This window comes from Cynara cardunculus, unplaced genomic scaffold (genome assembly GCF_001531365.2).
Source record: "Cynara cardunculus var. scolymus isolate 2C unplaced genomic scaffold, CcrdV1 Un_Scaffold_2946, whole genome shotgun sequence".
Lineage (NCBI taxonomy): Eukaryota > Viridiplantae > Streptophyta > Magnoliopsida > Asterales > Asteraceae > Cynara > Cynara cardunculus.
Genome location: NW_020201289.1, coordinates 36,715 through 57,502, shown reverse-complemented (window position 1 = coordinate 57,502; position 20,788 = coordinate 36,715). Strand labels below are relative to the sequence as shown.

The 20,788-nt window shown below is 36.9% G+C and overlaps 2 protein-coding genes across 2 annotated transcripts; both read left to right on the top strand.

Annotated features, from left to right (window-relative positions):
- Positions 1-698: 698 nt before the first annotated feature.
- On the top strand, positions 699-14,995 carry LOC112503384 (tyrosine-specific transport protein-like). Its single transcript, XM_025107441.1, has 7 exons — positions 699-914; positions 1,810-1,911; positions 1,999-2,051; positions 10,883-11,051; positions 11,219-11,303; positions 11,830-11,958; positions 14,705-14,995. The coding sequence occupies exons 1-7, from the start codon at positions 699-701 to the stop codon at positions 14,896-14,898; spliced, it is 948 nt and encodes a 315-aa protein (XP_024963209.1). The 3' UTR covers positions 14,899-14,995.
- Positions 14,996-18,392: 3,397 nt separating this feature from the next.
- LOC112503383 (protein FAR1-RELATED SEQUENCE 5-like) lies at positions 18,393-20,579 on the top strand. Its single transcript, XM_025107440.1, has 4 exons — positions 18,393-18,663; positions 19,299-20,097; positions 20,189-20,447; positions 20,526-20,579. The coding sequence occupies exons 1-4, from the start codon at positions 18,393-18,395 to the stop codon at positions 20,577-20,579; spliced, it is 1,383 nt and encodes a 460-aa protein (XP_024963208.1).
- The last annotated feature ends 209 nt before the right edge of the window (positions 20,580-20,788 follow it).

Here is a 20,788-nt window from a genome sequence, read left to right as displayed (position 1 = left end):
GAGAGGGCATGTGGTTGATTAGTTATGTTGCAGTTTCACCCCAGAATCTCGTAGGAACATTTTCTTGGAAAAATGAAGATGGGGGCAACCACAAGGATGTGACAGTTTTTACGTTCTGCCCCACCATTTTGTCGTGGGGTGTGGGCACATGAACTTTGTTGGACAACACCATGAGATTGGAAATAGAAACCAAGACTGGAATTAAAGAAGTCTTTGGCATTATCAGTTTTTAGGCTTCGAATTTGAGATTTGAATTGATTTTGAACCATGACATGGAAGTTCTGAAATTTGTGTTTGGTTTCAGATTTTGTCTTTCGTAAGAAATGTCCAACACAATCTAGTACGGTCATCAACTAATAATAAAAACCATCTAGCACCGGTTATGCTTGGAATACGGATCGCCCCCAAATGTCACCATGGACAAGGGAGAAAGGGTGACTTGGTTTGTATGATCGTGGTGAGTAAGTATTACAAGTATGCTTGCCCATTTGACAAACCTCACATTGAAATAACTTGGGATTTTTATTTATGAAGAGAGATTAATTTGAAAAACTGGGATGAACTAGGCATAAGTATCACATAATTGTTTCACTTTCTTTATTCAATTGACTAGAAGACTTAAAACTATGACTCAACGAATTATGATGACCGACCAAATGAGTTGAAGGAGTGTTGACATCAAGAACATAAAGGCCTGCATGGACGTCAACATTGCCAATCGCCTTCCCGGAGCTCAAGTCCTGAAATATACAAGAATTTGGAAGGGTTTAGTTGCACAATTTAAGTCACTAGTCAGTTTGCTGATTGATATGAGATTACACTCAAGTTCCGGCACAACTAACACTGATTTGAGTGTTAGGGTGGCTGAAAGTTTAACAGTTCCTGTAACAACCACTTTGGTGCGTGTAGCATTGGTAATACATACAGTTTGAAGGCCAGTACAAGGAGAATAAGTTGAGGAAAGTGATCGGTCACCTGTCATGTGGTCGGATGCACCTGAGTCAACAATCCAAGGTGAGGAGGATGATTTTGTGGTATGAAGTGCAGCACTGTTGGAGATTTGAAGGTTATTTTCTGAGGTAGTTGAGCCAATACGAGATGTTGAAGGAGTCTTGGGAATGGAAGTGGACGAATCCGTGAATAAGAGATCTAATTCCCCCATGAAGAGAGGTTTTGAGAGAGAGAATGAGCAGATTAAAGGAGACGATGGCTTGAGAGAAAGAAGTAGGATTTCTAACTTAGAGCTCTGATACCATGAAGCTGGGTGAGATGTGTGAGAAAAGCTTCTATTCCAACTTGAATACAATGTACAAATTTATATACTAGCAAATCTGTAATGGCTTCTATAATTCAGCCTCTAAAATATAATACTAATTCTATCTAATAAAGAGAGAATGAATAATTATGTAATTGACTAATTGATCCCTAAGAATCGGCTTACAGATTATATGATATCCTAGCTTGATTTTCTACATAACTACATATTTTCTTTCCCACAGTTTAGATGTAGATTTCTATGTTTTAGGTAGTTGCTATTTCTTCCTCCAAAACACCTTGTATGTACTTGTAAATTATGAGAAATCCAAAAGACAGTTCTCTCTTTTTCAACACAAACATATAACCGTGCTTATCAACATACGGGTAAAGGTTATTGAAGACAAATGCTCTACTTCATTAAAGTCATGGAAAGCTGTAAACCTGGTGCTATGCTTTCTTGATTAATTGTTCATTCAGCAGAAAATTATAGCATCATGATGGCTTAAGTATCATTTCCTTGATGTTAATGCATAAGCTCTGTTCCATTTTTAGGTAGTTGCAAGTGGAGATTTGCACTGGGATGCTCTTTTACAAGCCAACTTGCAAGCTGTTCCCGCAAGTATACCTATAATAGCACTCTCTTTTGTTTATCAGGTAATAGTTCTGGCTTCATTACATCATTACAAACAGTAATGTTGTTTTCATCATGTATCTAACTATTAACAGTTTTTCTCCATTCAGAATGTTGTGCCTGTTCTTTGTACGAATCTGGAAGGAGACCTTTCTAAAATAAGGTGAAAATTCATCGTCTGTTTCTCATTTAAAAAATGTTTTGACATCCATCAGGGCTTTCCAAATCCTTTCCGAATCATGGCATAACCAAACATATTGAAATTGAGTGACATTTCATTTCAAAAAAAAAGTTAACAACAGTGTTGTGGAGCTGGATCACGTTCCTTCACGACCAGAGATTGCAAATGTACTTACCAAAGCACTTCCAAGATCAACCTTCGTAGAACTTGACTCCTAGCTTGGTTAGTAATTAGTATAATATATACAACCTAGCCTGAAGGGGAGTATAGAATTATAGATGAATTAGGAAAAGTTTTATAATATGTAATTATTATGTTGTATTTTAGGAATAATTTAGTCTTCCATATTTTGTTGGATTCTTACAGAATTATGATACTTTTACTGTACATATATATACATATATATATATATATATATATATAGAGAGAGAGAGAGAGAGAGAGAGCGAGGTTCAAAAGAGAACATGGTCAAAAATCAGATGTGATACAGGCGTTCTTGTGTTCTCTTATTTTGACCTTGTTCTCGAATGAACCCAGCCCTATATATATATATAGGATATTGATTCCCTTTCTTTTGGGAAAATTAAGAATTGAAGTAATTCCCTCGATTCCTTCTTCAATAAACACCCATTTTGTACCATTGCTGGCCTCTTGGTAGATCTACAACTTCATAGATTTCATTCTTTTTCAAAGCATCTACTCCTTGATTGTTTGTCTTGATTCTGGAATAGTGAGACCTTCACGAGCTGATTTCAGCATCCCTACGTTAGAGATGTTAGCAATATAACCCTGGAACTCAGAGATAGCTTGTTATAGGGAGCAAATTAGCAATAGGGAGCTTTATACAAGAGCTCACTCATTTTCTAAAGAGCAATTGGCAAATCATTGGATTTATGTGGTCTTGATCTCTAGCCGGAACTTCAGAGTACAATTTTCCTCGACTTGGTGGGAGGTCTTAATCCTGGGTCTGATTCTTGACAAACCTGCGTCTGGAATACATCGAAGCAGACATTTGGTAATAATCTTTGGGTGCTAATTCATAAACACCCTTGTAATAATTGCATGATGTGTGCAAGTGGAATAGTTCTCTTCCTGAATAAGACAGATCTCTTATATAGCCAGCATGATGTGTTAAGAAATGATTGACAAGATTGTGGTCAAGGAAAGTCATACAACTCAAGGCAACCGGCAGCTACCCGCTCTTAGGCATTATTCATTAATTTCGATAACTTGTACAAAAAGTGTAGGATGGTATAAGTATTGTTGACGTTAGGCTTCCATACTATGAGCCTTGCTTCTTATCAATTGGCACTAAATGAAAGCCATAAGCTTTAACATGTTATACCAAAAAAGTTGAACCATGGTCTTTGGTAGTGAACCTTTAATCTTTTTTCGGAAGGCAATAATTTTATTATGGACAGAGGAACCAGAACGAAACAAAAAGGAAACAAAGAGGCCAAATTCTGCAAGAAGCAGAACGCCAAGGAAGAACAAACAACCCACTACAAAAGACAAAGGCCCAAGAAGAAACAAATGACACAAAACAAAAAGGAAGACCCAACCCTAATGTTGGTCCGGTTTGGGTCTACAAGAGTTTTATAGAAACAATTTGTGGAAGGGGGGGGGGATGAATACAAACACATAGAACTTTCAAATTTAAAAATATATATTGATAAAGAAAGATCAATACAGATTCTTACAAGATTGTATGCGGAAATAGACAAGGTAAAGATAACCTATCTAAAAAAATCTAAGTTTACACACAGATAATCTTAGCAAAGAGAAAAGATTTGCTGAAATATAAAGAAGGAAATAAGTTCTTCATGGGTAAGAACTTTTAGAATACTTGAGAGGGATTCTAACTTGCTTGAAGATAAGCGTAAGTGTTCTTAGATGTGTGTGTTTTCATGTAGAAAAAATTGTCTCTGTATGGAGAGAGCACGCATCTACTTATATCCATTGCATTAAATGCACATTTAATGCAATGCAGTAGGGTTTGAACACGCGTCAAGCCTTTAAGGAAAAGCTTGTCCTTTGCTACAGTGAATTGTACAAAAGCCTATTCATGAGCAGACATCCTTTCGTGGAGTTGGTGGGTAATAGAGTCAATTAGTCGGCTCCGTACCGTACTATACTCTAGAAAGGGTATGGGTTTGTTCTTTGTGTGGAAGGACAAGACAAAAACAATCTTGCACAACAAGCTTCATTTGATCGCTGAATGCTGGAATAACACTGAAGGTCTCTTCAACATTCGCTGAGGCTTGGGCAGTGTTCATATATGTGTTGACCAGGTTGTAATCGTTGAATGCCTCTTCAGATCACGAACATGCTAGTCTCTAATCTTCAGTTTCAGTTTTCGACTTTCGCTGAAGGTTCTTTGGTGTGAGTTTTGTCTTCTTGAAGCATTGTTGTCGCTGTAGGATTTACAATACATGTTTCAGCGATCACTGAACATACTCAGTGATGATTGCTGGAACTGAAAGACAGAAACATAATACTTTTTTTTTTATTAACCTGGATATCCAACCCGCTATGCAAGCCGACTAATCCTAGGGCGACCACCTGCTTTGCAGATAGCCCGGAGTCACCGCATTTGAACCTCCGTGGCCACAAGGGAATTTTTTTTCCTCCCTGGATTTGAACTTGGGACCTCCTGGTACTTTTGACCTTTGGAGCCAAGCTCATACCAATTAGGCACCACCCTTATGGTTAGAAACATAATACTTTGTGACAGGTAAAAGGGATTATCATCAAATCAATGAAAGAGAGGATCAACACATAACCCACGAACAAGACAACCTTTAGCTTTGCCAAGACAAGCCACTCAACCACTCCCTCCAAGAAGGCTTCCTGCTCTTTGCCCTCTCTGAGATCCATAGAAAGGAGGTCGACTGGATTTCGAAAAATAGCTCCCTAATATCGATTCGAGCACCCCTTGCAAAACCCAAAGTAATTCGCTTCCTCTACAGGATGAATAGAGAAGACTAAATGACTGCTTCCCTTGCCGAAGCTAAAGAAGTCACACCATCATTGCTACCAATGTCCGAAATCAGCTCCTCAATCGATCTTCTTGACTGGATTCCCACCACACCAAGCAAATATTTTTCCCACATTTGAACACTGATCGAGCAGTCCCGAAAGCAGTGTTTAAGAGTTTCTACATCGCTATTGCATTTAGGATACAGCCCTAGAGTCTAAATCAAAGCCCCTTTCATACATAACTTCCCTCACTAGAATCCCTCCGTTACACAACCTCCAAACAAAGACGTTGACTTTCTTTGGCACTAAAGAACACCATCGAGTATTTCCATTGTGAGTGACCAGCAGCCTATTATCCATCATTTCCCTCAACTTTTTCACAGTGAATACCCCAGTCTCATTCAAATCCAAAACCCACTTGTCAGTCCGATTAGGGTTAGGCGAGATAGGTTGCAATAGCTGCAAAAGAACCTCAAACTCCCAACTGGCTCTACTCCTAAGGTATCTATCCCAACTCCATGGCCAACCTTCCACCCCAACTGGACCACTTTTATCTCGCAGCTTCCCCTCTTTTACCCTTTCTAAAGCCCACAAACGTGGAAATCTATCTTTTAATCTATCACCCTCCAACCAGCGGTCCGACCAAAAATTGATATCAGCCCCATCACCAATAGTTTTGCTAAACGAGTGTAAGAAAGATAAACTAAAATATTCTATTTCTCTTATCGCCTTTATCACTCCTCCCCAAGCGCCCCCAAGCATGCCCCTACTATCTCTACCACTAAAGCCACCATCTCTACCGTAAATGCTCGAAATAGTTCTATTCCACAACACCCCTTCCTCCAATTTGAATCTCCAAAGCCATTTCCCCAACAAAGCCAAATTAAACGCTTGAATACTCACCATGCCTAACCCCCCTAATTGAGCATCACAAATTACATTATCCCACCAAACCTAGGAAGGATAATGCAATCTATTACTCCCACCCCAAAAGAGTTTCCTTCTTGATCTCTAAAGGGTTCGCCACGATTCCTATCGGGGCACGATACAAGGAGAAAAAAAATACAAAGGTAGACTGTTCAGCATGGATTTAATTAGCGTGAGTCTTCCACCCATCAATATAAGCTTTCCAATCCAGCCATCTAACCTTGATTTGAATTTTTAGATAACTGGCTACCATGATGCTTCTCGAACCATCAAGTCTCCAATCGGGAAGCCTATATACGTGAAGGGAGAGATCTGAGTTGCAATTTTAATTGCCGCCGCCTTTTCTATAGTCTCTTTATGGATCCAATCCATGCATCTTGCTTTCCGAGAAGTTTATTCTAAGGCCCACCACTGATTTAAAGCAAAGGAGTGATGCTTTAAAGTTCTTTAAATTTGCGCGACTCCACTGTCCAAACAAAAGAGCATCATCGGTAAAGTGAAGATGAGAAACTTCGACTTTGTCTCAACCCACCTTCACCCCTTCAAAGAGCCCCTTGGTCTTTGCTTCTTCCATAACAATATTCATCATTTCCATTGTAATAAGGAAAAGAAAGGTGATAAAGGATCACCTTGTCTAACCGTCATTCAAGGTTGAACTCTCCCATAGGGAACCGTTGACCAAAACAGAAAGAGAGGCAGATGAAAGGCATGCATTGATCCATTTGCACTATCGATTCCAAAACTCCATTTGGAGCATCAAATCTTCCAAAAACTTCTAATTGACAAAATCAAAAGCTTTTTCGAAATCATAAAGAGAAAAGCTTTATGACCAGCCTTTTTCATTAAGGTTACTGCTGAGTCGGCCACTAGAATGTTTTCCGCTATACTTCTTCCTCCAGTAAAATTCGTTTGAGTGTCGCTAATTACCTCCCCTATTACTGTTTTCAGCCTTTTTGCCAAAGTTTTAGCAATAATCTGGTAAAGATCCCCAATTAAGCTAATGGGAAGAAACTCATTGAAATAAATCGGATTACTAACCTTACGGACACCATCAAAAAATAAGAATTACAGCCTTTGTTAACATCCCTTTATCCCATAACCAATACAAACATTCATCATATCAGCCTTTATTGTGTCCCAAAACTCCTTAAAGAACTTGAAACTAAAGCCGTCCAGACCCTGAGTTTTCGATCCTCTGCAATCCTTAATCACAGACCAAACTTCAATCTCCAAGAAAGGGGCTCTAAGTCCAGCTAAGTCACTAGACAACCTTATTTAGAACTAACGAACCTTGGTCTGAGATTGTCCTCCATGTCCTCTTTGAATTTGCCGCCGGAAAAATTGATGGCAGCTTCTTTTATTTTTTCTAGGATCTTCAATCCAAACCCCGTTACACATTACACCAGTTAGGTTTTTCTAATTTCTTAGCTTGAATAATGAATGAAAAAAAGCCTTGTTTTCATCACCTTCCACGGTCCAATTAACACGCGACTTTTGTTTCAACATAAGAGTGTGTTTCCCTTCTAAATCCAACCAGACCATCTTGGCCCTATTCTATTCTTCAAACTTCCCATCGGACAAGTCAGATTTGCTCGACTGCTAACTCGAGCTCAATAGCTTTGCTCTTGAAAGCCTCGATATCAGATTTGAGTTTCCCAAATTTAGATCTGCTCTAATCTTTGATTTCTTGTTTGACTCTCTTAAGTTTGTCTCTAAATACCTTATCGAGAACGGGTAGCTGAACACCACGATTTAATTACCAACTCTTTGAGGCTGGAGTCCTCTAACCAAACATTAAAAAACCTGAAAGGTTTTTCTCCAAAGTCTATTTGAAGGCTTTAGAATAAACGGACAATGATCAGAGAGTTTCCTCTCTAATACCACCACAGCTAGCTCCCCGTCCACGAGGATTCAAACTTGTCATTAATCAAAAATCTGTCCAAATTGCTAAACTTCTTTCCATTGTCCTCGACTCTAGTAAAGTGCCTACCTCCCAATGGAATCTCGATAAGACCTGCAACCTTAATAAAATTATTGAAATTGTCTGTTGGCTTTTTGAAAATAGCGTCTTTCCTTTCCCCTGCCTCTCTAACTTTATTGAAGTCTCCAAAGATGCACCAAACCATGTCTAAAGAGCAAATGAACCTAGATAAGGCTTCCCATAAGATAGATGTTTTTCTTCATATCATGAGGACTATATACATTGATGAATCTCACCTCAACATCTCCCTTTTTCTATTGTACGACAACACCGAGATATCCTTCACCACCCAACACCCTTTTGCTAACAAACTTAAATTTATTCCAGACCAAGAGAATGCCCCCAGAGGCCCCATCTGCACATCACGAGCGAATTCAAAATCATCACATAACTGAAAATTAACCACCAATTGGTCATTGACGGCCTGAACTTTTGACTCTTGAATCCCAATCATTACAAGTTTGTTAGCCACACAAAGATCTTTGATCCAATTTACTATTTCTGGGTTGTTCAACCCTCTGGCATTAATCGAAATTATCTTCATTTGACACGGAAATAAACTACACAACTCGAAGCAACACCCACCTAAAAAGATTAGTTGCCACCGCGATTGTCCCTAGTCCATTTATTACCCGCCTTAGCTTTCACCTTCCTCACATCCGCTGACTGCAAGGACCCCTCCGAAAGATTCCTTGAATTCTTGCTTCCATTTTTTTCGGATTGAGAATTACGCTTAGAGCGAGATTGAGATGGTCTCCCTTTCTTTTGAACAGAATCCATCATTTTCATCCTACTAAGCCTCCCACCAAACCCCATTGACTATTGAATATTAGAACTCCTCTTAACACCTGGTCTCTAATTATACACGATATGACACTTGGAAGCAAATTTTATTATTTTATTCGGATTGATTTTCGACTTGGGTGAAATATTAGGGATCGGGATGATTTTGGAATTGATAAAGTCGCTTGAATTGTTAAGATTGGGCCCCCTTCTTTTTGGACAAGACTTCGACATCGGGTTTTTAAGCTCCTTAGGCCTGTTTTTTACGATGTGCTGACCTCGTAGGACAGGGGCCCCACATATTTACTTGAAATTTGAACGGGAAAATAATCCTTGACAACCGTTCCTGAGACCCTTCGTCTTTCGAACCATTCACCTCTTTGAAGACTACGCTGAAATTGCCGATCATGTCCTCTGCTTTCCTACCACACTCGCCACCATCAAGAGCACCATCACTCCATGCGCCCGCCCACCACATACTCCAACCCTTCATCTTCGCCGTCACCATCATCCTCAGAGACATCAAGATTGACATCCTCATCCAGATTTTCTGCTACAAGATCAGCCATGAAATCATTATCAGACGAGACCTGATCATGAGAATTATCGATCTCAAATTTTGTGTTATCTTGTTCCTCAAAATCAATTGTGAAGTAAAATCCATCAACAACAATTGGCAAAATTGAGTTGATATGCATAAGTTTGTTAGCCAAGATCAAAACACTTCCTTCAACTCTGGCCTTCGGAATTGAACAGTTAATTGAATCCAAAGAACAATACCCATGCCTTCAGCAATTCTTCTGAAGGATTCTTCCGACCAAACATGAAGAGGAACACTAGTAATGTCCAAGCAGACTAACCTCCTAGAATGAATAACCTCAGGATGCCATTTTGCAACCGGCATGAACAACTCTTTCAATGAAGAATTATTATTGCCCAATAACACCTCTAAAGATGCAAAGTTATCGACTTCCAGTAACAAGTTTAAGCCTGCTAGATGTTTAATGGATTGACCTCCACTCCCTCCTCACAAACAGACTTAACGTCTTCAATAGAGCATAATTCTTTAGTTTTACGTATCACTCTAGATTGAAGTTACTCCTCGTTCAGGGATGAGACCTCCAAATTGCAAATGCCGCCATCATCTTTAGCAGAAGCAGAACCGTCCTTCTCACCTCCAATTGGAATACTTTCTCTCTCTTTCTCTTTGTAGATTTTGTCTGAACTCCCTTCCCCCTTCTCATTCCTTTCCATTCTAGAATTCTCTTTCCCCTTACCTCTAGCCGCTTGATTGTATGACCTTCCATCTCTGAAGTCTTGGAAAAAAGTACCATCCGACCTTCTATCCTTCCTTTCTTCTTTATCCTTCATCTTTATGGTTGGCCTTTTGATCCATCATGAGCTAAGCAAATTCTCATCTTGTGACTCCCAATACAGATAGTGTTTAGTCTTCTCAACACAGGCCATACTTCTCTCTTGGCGAAACCAGATTCTTCTCCTCTTGTCAACCTTTTATTGGCCATATAGATATCCACCAAGTTACCATATCTTCTAAGACCTTCCAAAGATGACTTGCATCCCAACCTTTTGGGAATTTGAAGAACATAAACGAAACCACTCCTCTTGGAAGAGACCTGCTAACCTTCGTGCTAAAGTTCCCAACGAGATTTAGATTCTCCATGAATTGTGCCCACTGATCCAGCAATCGAGCAATGCCCCTAGACGCTCTCTCCCACTCTCTATCTTGCCATCTCACTCTTTGACTCTCTCATATCTCGCTCTCTCTCTCTCTCTGTCTCTCTCATCTTAGAGATCCAACCTTACGCTCTCTCCCACTCTCTTCTATAGATTAGACAGTGAACCATTAAGCTATTGAAGCAAATATTAGAATTCTCTTGTTGCTTGCCTATGTGATCATGAGGTTAAACATAGGACTCCATGCGTGAGTGCAAGGTGCACTGGTTTATGAAAAGTTATTTGTTGCCAAGATGTTCTCTTTTTGTTTGCCCAACTCTCTCATTCCATTCATTGATCAGGTACTTTTTGTATATTTAGAAGTTATAGTAGATAATTTGAAATGCTTGTATCCTGTGCTTTCTAACCGTGGACCATCTTTCTAGTATTTGATATTTATTTGAATTAGATGGATTATCACCTGCAGGACTGCGATTGTTCTAGGCACTGCCATTCCCCTTGGACTCTTTATTATATGGAATGCTGTCATTCTTGGAACAATCACTGCTCCTGAAGCAGGCATGGATAAGATTACGGACCCACTGCAAGAATTGCTAGCTACTAATGGAGTTGTTGGGGTCAGTAATTAATAATTAGTAAATTTATTCATTGGGTCATTTATTTGGAATGTATATTAATAAAAAGCTATTTTGAGCCTGTTCACATTATAGCCTTACTCTCATGATTGGAAACTTTTGAACTGATAATTGCTCCTCTCATTTCATCATCCAAATATACTCTGCAGCCTATCGTTGGGGCATTCTCACTACTTGCCATTGCAACTTCTTATATTGGATTCGTTTTGGGCCTCACTGACTTCCTCTCTGACTGTGAGTTTGATCTTGTCTATAATCTTCATATAAAAGTTTGCAATTAAATTGTAGTATTGTTGAGGATACCCGAAGATACAAACTTCTTGCTTATAATCTTAATACCAAAATTAGCATGAGACTGTATTGTTGTTGAGGATACAACAAGATACGAACTAACTGTTTCAATTTTATTGTTATACAAGAATTAACAAAGTCACGTAATTTCTCAGAAATCGCAATTTTTAATGGATGCTCCAAGAGAAAGTAGCACATAGAAAACCATCCAGTTAACATTCTTACCTAAAACTACATAAATACTATATAACTGAGTATTTTTTTTATCTTCAATGTGTGGCATGCTTTTTGTCAAGTTCGCCAATATTAGAAAAACCGATCATTTTCCTTCTGTCACCTTTCTAGAAAGAGATTTTCCTTGCTTATTGTGGTCCCTAAAAGTTGCTCTAATCCATTTAGCTTGATAATGTTTCGAGTTCCTGTCTTAACCATGTATATATCTTTTATATTTGTTTTCATGTGTTTGCAGTGCTGAAACTACCATCTGATAGAAGCAGACCGCTCCCATACCTCCTGACTTTGTTTCCACCACTAATACTGTCCCTGCTAGACCCAGACATCTTTTTCAAAGCATTGGATTTTGCTGGAACTTATGGAGGTATGTCTGTCTGTTGTTTATGTTTCAACTCCAATTATGAGGAAATCGACCATTTGAATAAATGGCTTGGTCTGTGGTCAATTACTCCCTCCATCCTATACTAAATGAAACTTTTGCTCAAAGCGACTTCATTTAGGGATCTTGTCAATGATGATTACTTCTCTTTCAATCTCTAGACATCTTCACATTTCAAATAATCATTGAAGAAATTGCTGTCTTTTATGAACATCTTTGAGCAAGCACTGGGAAAAAAGGAAGGCCGCATCTCAGAAAAAGAATTTATGGGTGCTAGTTAAATTTCTACCAGAAGCTCGTTTTGTTTTTGTACGTAGCGAGTAAAATATCCAACCCTTTGGATGTTTTGACAAAATAATAATAAAATCAGAGTTAATATGCTGCGAGTTAAATGTAGGAGTGTAAATCGTCTAGCGTGTTTTGGGAGAGGATTGGTAACTAATGCTGTTCTAATTCATTCTCAATTATGTACATGAAAACAAGTGGCAGATGATTTCAAAACGAACCAACTAACTTCTGTTTGGTTGGGTAACTAATGCAGTTCTAACTCATTCTCAATTAATACATGAATTGTTCTAGACTTCTAGTACAAGATAAATGAACATAAACTCTGGATCCTTGAAATAAGTTACAGATTATTTTTCTTTAGCTCAACTTATATTAAATTTTCGTTTTGTTATAAATGAAATTGTGGAAAAATGTATTTAGATTACATCCCACATAGGTATTGGATAGAAGATAACCCAGGATTATCGTATATATCGTGGGTTTTTCCCTCTTTATTCTTTTTGTTTCTTCCAATTCACGACATGATATCTATGATTTTTGAGAAATCAGAATATTTTCTGCATATGTTAGAATCCCCTGGGTTGTGGTTAAATACATACTTTGTTTACTTATTAATAGGAAACTTATCTCACTAATGTACAGCCGTGATCTCTAAACCTACACAACCCCATCTGTTTGGTTGGGAAACTCTAAACCCGACTTGCTGATGATTCCATCAAAGCTTGGCTTGAGCAATCCGTTTGCAAGGATTTCCACTACTTGTGTGGTTGGAACATACATGCATGCTGATCATTCCGTTTTCTAGCTTTGCTTTGCTGTAAGGGTCAATTTCCACGTTTTTATTCCTGTCATGCTGCACTGGGTTATTAGCAATGCATATGGCAGCCTTGTCGCAATTCATCCTCCTATGGTAATTGTACTGTTTTAGCTCGTCTAGTACTCGCTACCGACATACTGCCTCACAAATTCTGTTGGTCATAGCATGGAACTTTGCTTCAGCATTGTTGCGAGCCACTAAATTTTTCTTTTTATTTTCCGATCACTGATCTTCTCATACAAATGGATGCTATCTATTAGTGATTGAACCTTCTCGATATGCATTAGTAAACACTTGAAAAGTTCTTTGACCTTCTTCTCATTTACAGCCATATGCACAGTTTTGCCATATATCAAAGGGACGCTAGGAAGAGGAATCCTTTTCAAAAGAGAAGGGTGGCTAGCTATAGAATCATACACAGATCACGGATGTTGACTCTAAACGATGAACAGAATCAAACCAATTAGTTTGAAAGTTTTTCAAGAACCGGTGTCCCTAAACTTTTGTTTGTTTCATTCCAATTCTTGGTTTGAGTTTACATCTATAGTTGAACATTATCAACTGTATGTACCTTCTTCGGGAGATCCGAAAAAGAGGATAATGACGAAACATGCAAATAGTACCTGTTTGTCGGAGGGCTAGAAGTTGTTCAAGGGAGAACCGCCGTCTGAGTCGGAAACAGTTGATGAGTTGTGACTTCAAATCCTCCCGTATCAGAATTGGACGTCTGCTATCGGCCCAATGAAACCACGCTAGAGCATCGCCTTCCATATGAATCCGTACGTTGGCAACCTTCTCTTTCTCCTCAAAACGCTAAGGGCAAAATAATGTTCCGCCCTAAAATTCCATCCATCTGGATTGATTCCATTGAACATGTGTAATTCAACATGTCACAGTCTCCAATCTGCCAGAAAGAATGCCAGAGTTGGAGGTTTGCCGGTTCCTCCCATATCTGAGTGGACGAATAACGAGGAATTTACACCCCCTTTGGGTTGCAATTCTGAACCTCCTCCCAAACCAGAGCCTTGAAACGAACCTCTGGTTTAAGTGGAATCCTTGGATCCCGCTTGGAATAGCGAATCCAATTTGGCCATAATTGCTTGAATTCCCTTGTCTATATCGTCAATTCGTTTGGTGTTCCCTGCTTCGCGATTGCAAAGCGCTTTCACATCAGCTCTCATTGCTTGAATGGATTCTTCCAGCACATCGATGCGTTCTCCTAGATTCTTTGGTGCCATGGTCAATCATGATCGAAGGCTCTGATACCATTTTGATAAGAACCGGTTTTACTAATCAATAAAAATAAAAGTAATGTAGAAGAAACAGTAGCCATATGCCTGATTAACAAGAAAAAGATAGGTACTAGCTGGCACTCTGCCTAGGACAAACTCAATATTAACAGCCCTAATAACCATAATGGGCCAGGGATAAGTACATAACACAAACAGAAATAAAGAAATCTTGTGCACCTAAATCACAACCATCTATCTAGTGGTAGCGACGATTATGGCAAATAGGTAGTTTTATCCGAAAAGGGAATAAAGTGATACATCTGTCTGTATGTATGTATGCAAGTTCATTATTGTTTTTCAGGCAGTAACTGCGAGCTTAATTATGTTTATGTAGTTCTTGTGCTTTTTGGTGTTGTTCCTGCTGCAATGTCTTGGTCTGATAGATACACGAGTTCTTCGGTGTCCTCAAATCTTCAGCAGCTTGTACCTGGAGGTAGGTTCACCCTTTCACTAGTAATTGGTGGTGCGGGATATGTTATTATTTCAGAACTAATCCAGAACTTGATGATCAAAACAAACATCTCCTGACTGATGGAAATTGTTGTATTATCACTACACATATTTCTTTTTTCAATATCTACAACACGTTTGTTGTAGTTAGAAATTTGTAAAATAAAACAAAACCCTGCTATTTTTACTTTTGTCTCGGATACTTTGGTCCAATTTCTATACGACTTTTGGCATATTATGAAATTGTAACCTTGAACTAGATGGCTGAGGAAAACCCAGAATTTAACCTTGAACTAGATGGCTGAGGAAAACCCAGAGATTGAAGTTCTGAGACGATGGTCGAGGTTCCTATAATTTTGCAGTACTGGATCCAAATCTAACATGAACTACAAGTTCTCATTTCATTAAAATGTAAAAATCAAAATCCACTGTCTCATTTCCAACAAGTGTACATGATATTAGGTTCATGAATTTCACACTTGTATAAAACAATTTCCACCCTTTCCGACATTAACTTTTCGGATCCTTTCATTATCGACCTCCTGCTACGGTTAAGGCCCCTCAGATTGTACATAATCCCTTAAACCTCTTTTAACCAAGACTGTACAAGTGTGCGAAGACATGGAGAAAATATGCATGAAGTTTTAACATCTAGGTAATCATCAAAATTTTCTTGCAATACTTGAGTCATAACCAAAAACATTTACATTTAGACTGTCAAGAACATAAATCTCCAGTAATCCATGTATAAATTTGTAGGAAAAAAAAAGTCAATATATACATTGATAGAGTATGATAGGTATATATAAAATAAGCATGTGATGGTTTGAAAATTAAAAGAGCAATATAACTATGTGAGTTATTGCTTGATCTCTAATTTTGGAGTGATAGTTTTTTTTTTTTTTTTAATGAATAAACAACAATCGGAGTTGAGGTGACATTATATAATTTGAGTATTCTTGAAATCATGAATTATAGTGTTGTTTAGATTTCCTACATTGGTAAGAAGATATTATTATTATAGAGGAACAATAATCGGAGTTGAGGTGACAAAATTTGAGTATTCTGAAAGTCTTGAATTATAGTAATGTTTAGTTTTCCTACATGGTAAGAAGATAGTATATTGATAAAAAGAAAGTAGAAGGAATGTAAAGGGGGGGTGTGTGTGTCTTTATATATATATATATAGAGAGAGAGAGAGAGGGTATATTTCTTTTACAATCTTGTGTATTTGTACAAACCTTGCAACCTTTTTTTCAACCAATCAATAAATAGTTTTTTTTTAATTATTTTTTAAATGAAAAGGTTAATGTTGTCCTTTGATAATTTTACATATTTATTATTATTTTTAATTAAAAATGATAATAATCCTATTTATGGTTGTAACCTTCTAATTACTATGTATATTTAAAACTGATATGGAAACATTAAAATTTCTATAGAAAAATAATAATAACTTGGATGAATTCGATGAAGCTTTGGCACAATGGGTTCAACTTCACATACTTTTATGGATTCGATATCCTTCAATGAAACATTCGTCAAGGATATATTTGATGAAATCGGTGTTGTCAGTGTATTGATGAAACCATCTTCATCAGAATATATTTGTTGTCAGTGTATAGATTAAACCATCTTCATTAGAATCATAACGTGCTTTTAAAGGTGAGATGGATACATAAAGCTAAGTTCATAAAAACATAGTTCAAAAGAATTGTTGTCAGTGTACTGATGAAACCATTTTTCATCAGTTTCATAACCTTATTTTAAAGGTGAGATGAATACATGAAACTAAGTTCATAAAAACATAGTTCAGTAGAATTGTTGTCAGTGTACTGATGAAACCATTTTCATCCGTTTCATAACCGGTTATGATGGATACATGAAACTAAGTTCATCTAGCGTGTTGTCCGTATGTCAAAGCTTATAAAGTGTGTTGATGAAACTATTTTCAATGAATATCACTATTTGTCTTCTACAGCAGAGTGATTATCACATTCATGATTTCATAGAATTCCTTCTTAGAATAGATTAAGTTTTCCAATTTCAATCTTACCCTTGGTTACCCTCAATCTATCAGGAGTGTGCATATAGTTTTCCCTTTTTATTACAATTTTGCCATCCAATGCATCTTGACCATACATTAAAAATTGAAGGGATGAGATGATGGTTGTATTGGGTGTAGGAATGGGAAAGGTTGTAAAATAACCCCTCTCTCTCTCTCTCTCTCTCTCTCTCTCTCTATATATATATATATATATATATATATGAAAAGAGGAGGTGATTTTTTTGTTGCAAGTCATGTTTTTGGCTCAAATGAGTCAACTCTTTAACTTGCAATTGTCAATATAAGATTTGGATATTTCTTAAATCTTGAAATATAGTTATGAAAAACCATGGTTGAAATCTATCAAAGCCAATCAAATGGTAAAACTTATAATTATGAAATATTTTTCTACATGTATACAAAAGTATGAAAGATGTCTTTCAAAATTTGTATAGGCATGGTTGAAATCAAAACCATTTCCATCCAAACAATGAAAATTATAATAGTGAAAAACCATAGTTGAAAACAAAGTCAACCAGATGGCCAAACCAATTAGTAATTTTTATATTTATGAAACTCATGGTTGAAATCTATCAAAGCCAATCAAATGATAAAACTTATAGTTATGAAATATTTTTCTATATACATACAAAAGTATGAAAGATGTCTTTCAAATGTATATCCATGATTGAAATCATAACCATTTCCATCCAAACAATGAAAAATATAGTAATGAAAAACCATGGTTGAATCAAAGTCAACCAGATGGCAAAACCAATTAGAGTAATGAGATGACATCCTAAGGAGTGAGTATTCTTCATTTCTTGAATTGTGGTTGAGTTTTGTATATCTCACATTGATGGAGATATAAAAGATCTACAATGAATGGTGGGTATAAGAAGGGATGTTGAGATGTATTTGCGGCAACTCATGAGGTTGGCTTCTCTTGACCGATCCTCTAAACTCATGTTGTTGACTTATTTTGTCCGACCCTCCGAGCTCATGGGTTGACTCATTTTGGTCAATCCCCTTTTAGCAAAAAAAAATGTTAACCATACAAAATACATTGGCTAAAATATAATTTGTGACTGATCCTCTTTTTGCAAAAAGAATATATATATATATATATATATATATATATATATATATATATATAGGGAATATATCAAATGCAACCCAACCTATTCTTACAACCAATACAACCCTTTTTCAACCAATCAAAGATTTCTTTTTTTTTTCTTAATTATTATTTAATTCAAAAGGTTAAATATGTCATTTTCTAAATCTAGAGTATTTTATTTATTTTAAAATTAAAAATATGGTCCATTATATTTATGGTGATTGAATCATCATTTATGGTGATTGAATCATCATTTATGGAAATTGAATTCTTGATGAAACTAAATGATATTTGAACATATTTGTTTGATTGATTCATTAGAGTTACATAACTTAATTTTTAAAAGTGAAATTGAATAGTTTTAAAGTTCATCTCAATTGCTGTATAAAACCCAGTATTAGTGATATGGATTATATGCCATTCAACGAGATTTTCAGTAAGGATATCGTCGAAGAAAGCAGTGTTTTCGATTCCATGAACGACTGTCAAGATTTTGATTATGGCGGTGAAAATGCAACCGCAGTTAATAATGAAACAATTGAAGATCAAGCTAACTATTCAATGAGGAATGAAGATGGATTCAACGATCGTAACGAAACAGTAAGTGAGCATAACGACGGAGTTTTCGTAGATTTTGTCGATATTGACGTTGCATCGTTGAGCAATGAAGCGGAAGGTATTGATTTGCTTTCATATGATTATGTCCTTTTCACTTTAAAAACATGTTAATGAACCTAAAAATTGTTTACATAATGTTGTTAATGAACCGATATGTTAATGCACTATAATAGCATGTTTTATATGGTGATACAGTTTCCTATAATGAATCCAGATTTCACAAAAACACCCATATTGTTCGTTTCCTGGATATACTAGAATTTTAATCCCTTAATGAAYARCATAGGCTGCAATGKSACAAATTGTTTGRAGAAGTAGAATTGTGAAGCCATTTTCATCACTTACTGTTTTGGTATAGGCCAATTTCATCACTGTTTTTGATGAAGCCATAACTGATTTGATTGCACGTGAACATAAAGTCGTAGTTTTTGAATCAGGTTAAATTAGYTGATGAACCTAATRCATAYRTTTGTGATTTGAAGCAGTGATTATCGCATTTTAAGTCATATATACRTTTATGAATACTAAAAACTGTGTTCATCATGGTGTTAATGAAACTTAAATTCAATGTAACATGCAACCCAACCTGTATTTTCATYAGATGGAAAGAYGAAACGTATACAAATTCGTTACTGTTATGGACCAACAGTAAGTTAGTAAATGAAAAAGCTACAATTTGTTTGATTTTTCTAGATTATCAATCTGATGCTATGGGGGAAACGAACGAAGGGTCGAAATTTTGGTTTCCCAATGTAGACGCAGAATATAAGCCGAAGGTGGGTGATGGATTTGAGACCGTAGAATCGGTTGAAAGAATGTACCGTAAGTATGCTAATGAAGCTGGGTTTGATGTACGTTTATCCAACAAAAAGATAAATAAAAAGGGCCGTATCATGTCTCGATTTTATGTGTGTAGCAAGGAAGGAAGGCCACCAAGTAAGTATTTTGATTCCTTAGATGTTCTTCCTGGTGATCGCATGATCCGTAATTCAAATGTAAAGCGTTCCGGTTGTGGAGCATGTTTGAAGATTCAGTTTGTTAAAGAACGGAGGCAGTATGAAGTTTATAAATTTATTGAGCAACACAATCACATGATTTTTAATAAGGAGGAGATGAGGTTCTCACGTTCTAAAAGGCAACTACACTACACTGATCACAAAAATGTATTTCACGGTTCTAGTTCGAAGGTTGGTGTCACAAAATCTCATAGATTTAGGAAAGCAATTACGGGTGGTGTAGATTGCTCGGGTGGCACCGTAAGGGATCATCAAAACTTCAAACGCGATATGGCTTATTTTGTTGGCAATAAAGACGCACAAATGTTGTTAAATGTGATGTCTAATAGGAGGAAGGTGTGTCCCGAGTTTTTTTTCGAGTACAAGTGTGATGATAAAGAGTTGTTAGCGATTTTCTGGGCTGATGAAATTGCGCGTTCGAATTATAGGGAATTTGGTGATGCAATATCATTTGATGCAACCTTTAGGACGAATAAGTAAGTTACAATTTATACGAATCTATTTCATTTGTGTTATCTAYATTACATGTTATAGCTTGTATTAATTTATAATGTTTACTTTTAATAGGCATGCCATGATATTTGTTCCGTTTGTTGCAATTGATAATCATAAGAAATCTGTCGTTGTTGGAGCTGCTTTGATTCACAATGAGTCTGTGGTTGATTACACTTGGGTATTGAAAGCGTTTGTAAAAGCTCATGGACGTCAACCACGTTTTGTGATCACTGACCAATGTGTGTCGATGAAACAAGCAATTCTCATTGCATTTCCTGAATCCAAGCATCGATTGTGTATGTGGCATATCACTAAAAAGCTCAAATCTAAGGTAATTACGATGAAACTTTTTTGTTTTTGTTAATTTTTCATCTTTTTTAAGTTTTCCTTCTAAATGTGTATTTTGCAGATCARTAATTACCTCCAACATCGTACGCCGTTGTTAGCGAATTTAATAAGTTAGTGTGGAATGTTCACCTTGCCCCTGATGAAATTGAGATGAAATGGCTCAACATGATGGATTCATATGGATTACGTGGATACTCATGGTTTGATGAACTCTATCAGATTAGGGAGTCATGGATTCCGGCTTATTATAAGGATTATCATATGTCCGTTCTAATGAAAACAACATCGAGGTCGGAGAGTATTAATGCTTTCTTGAACTTAGAG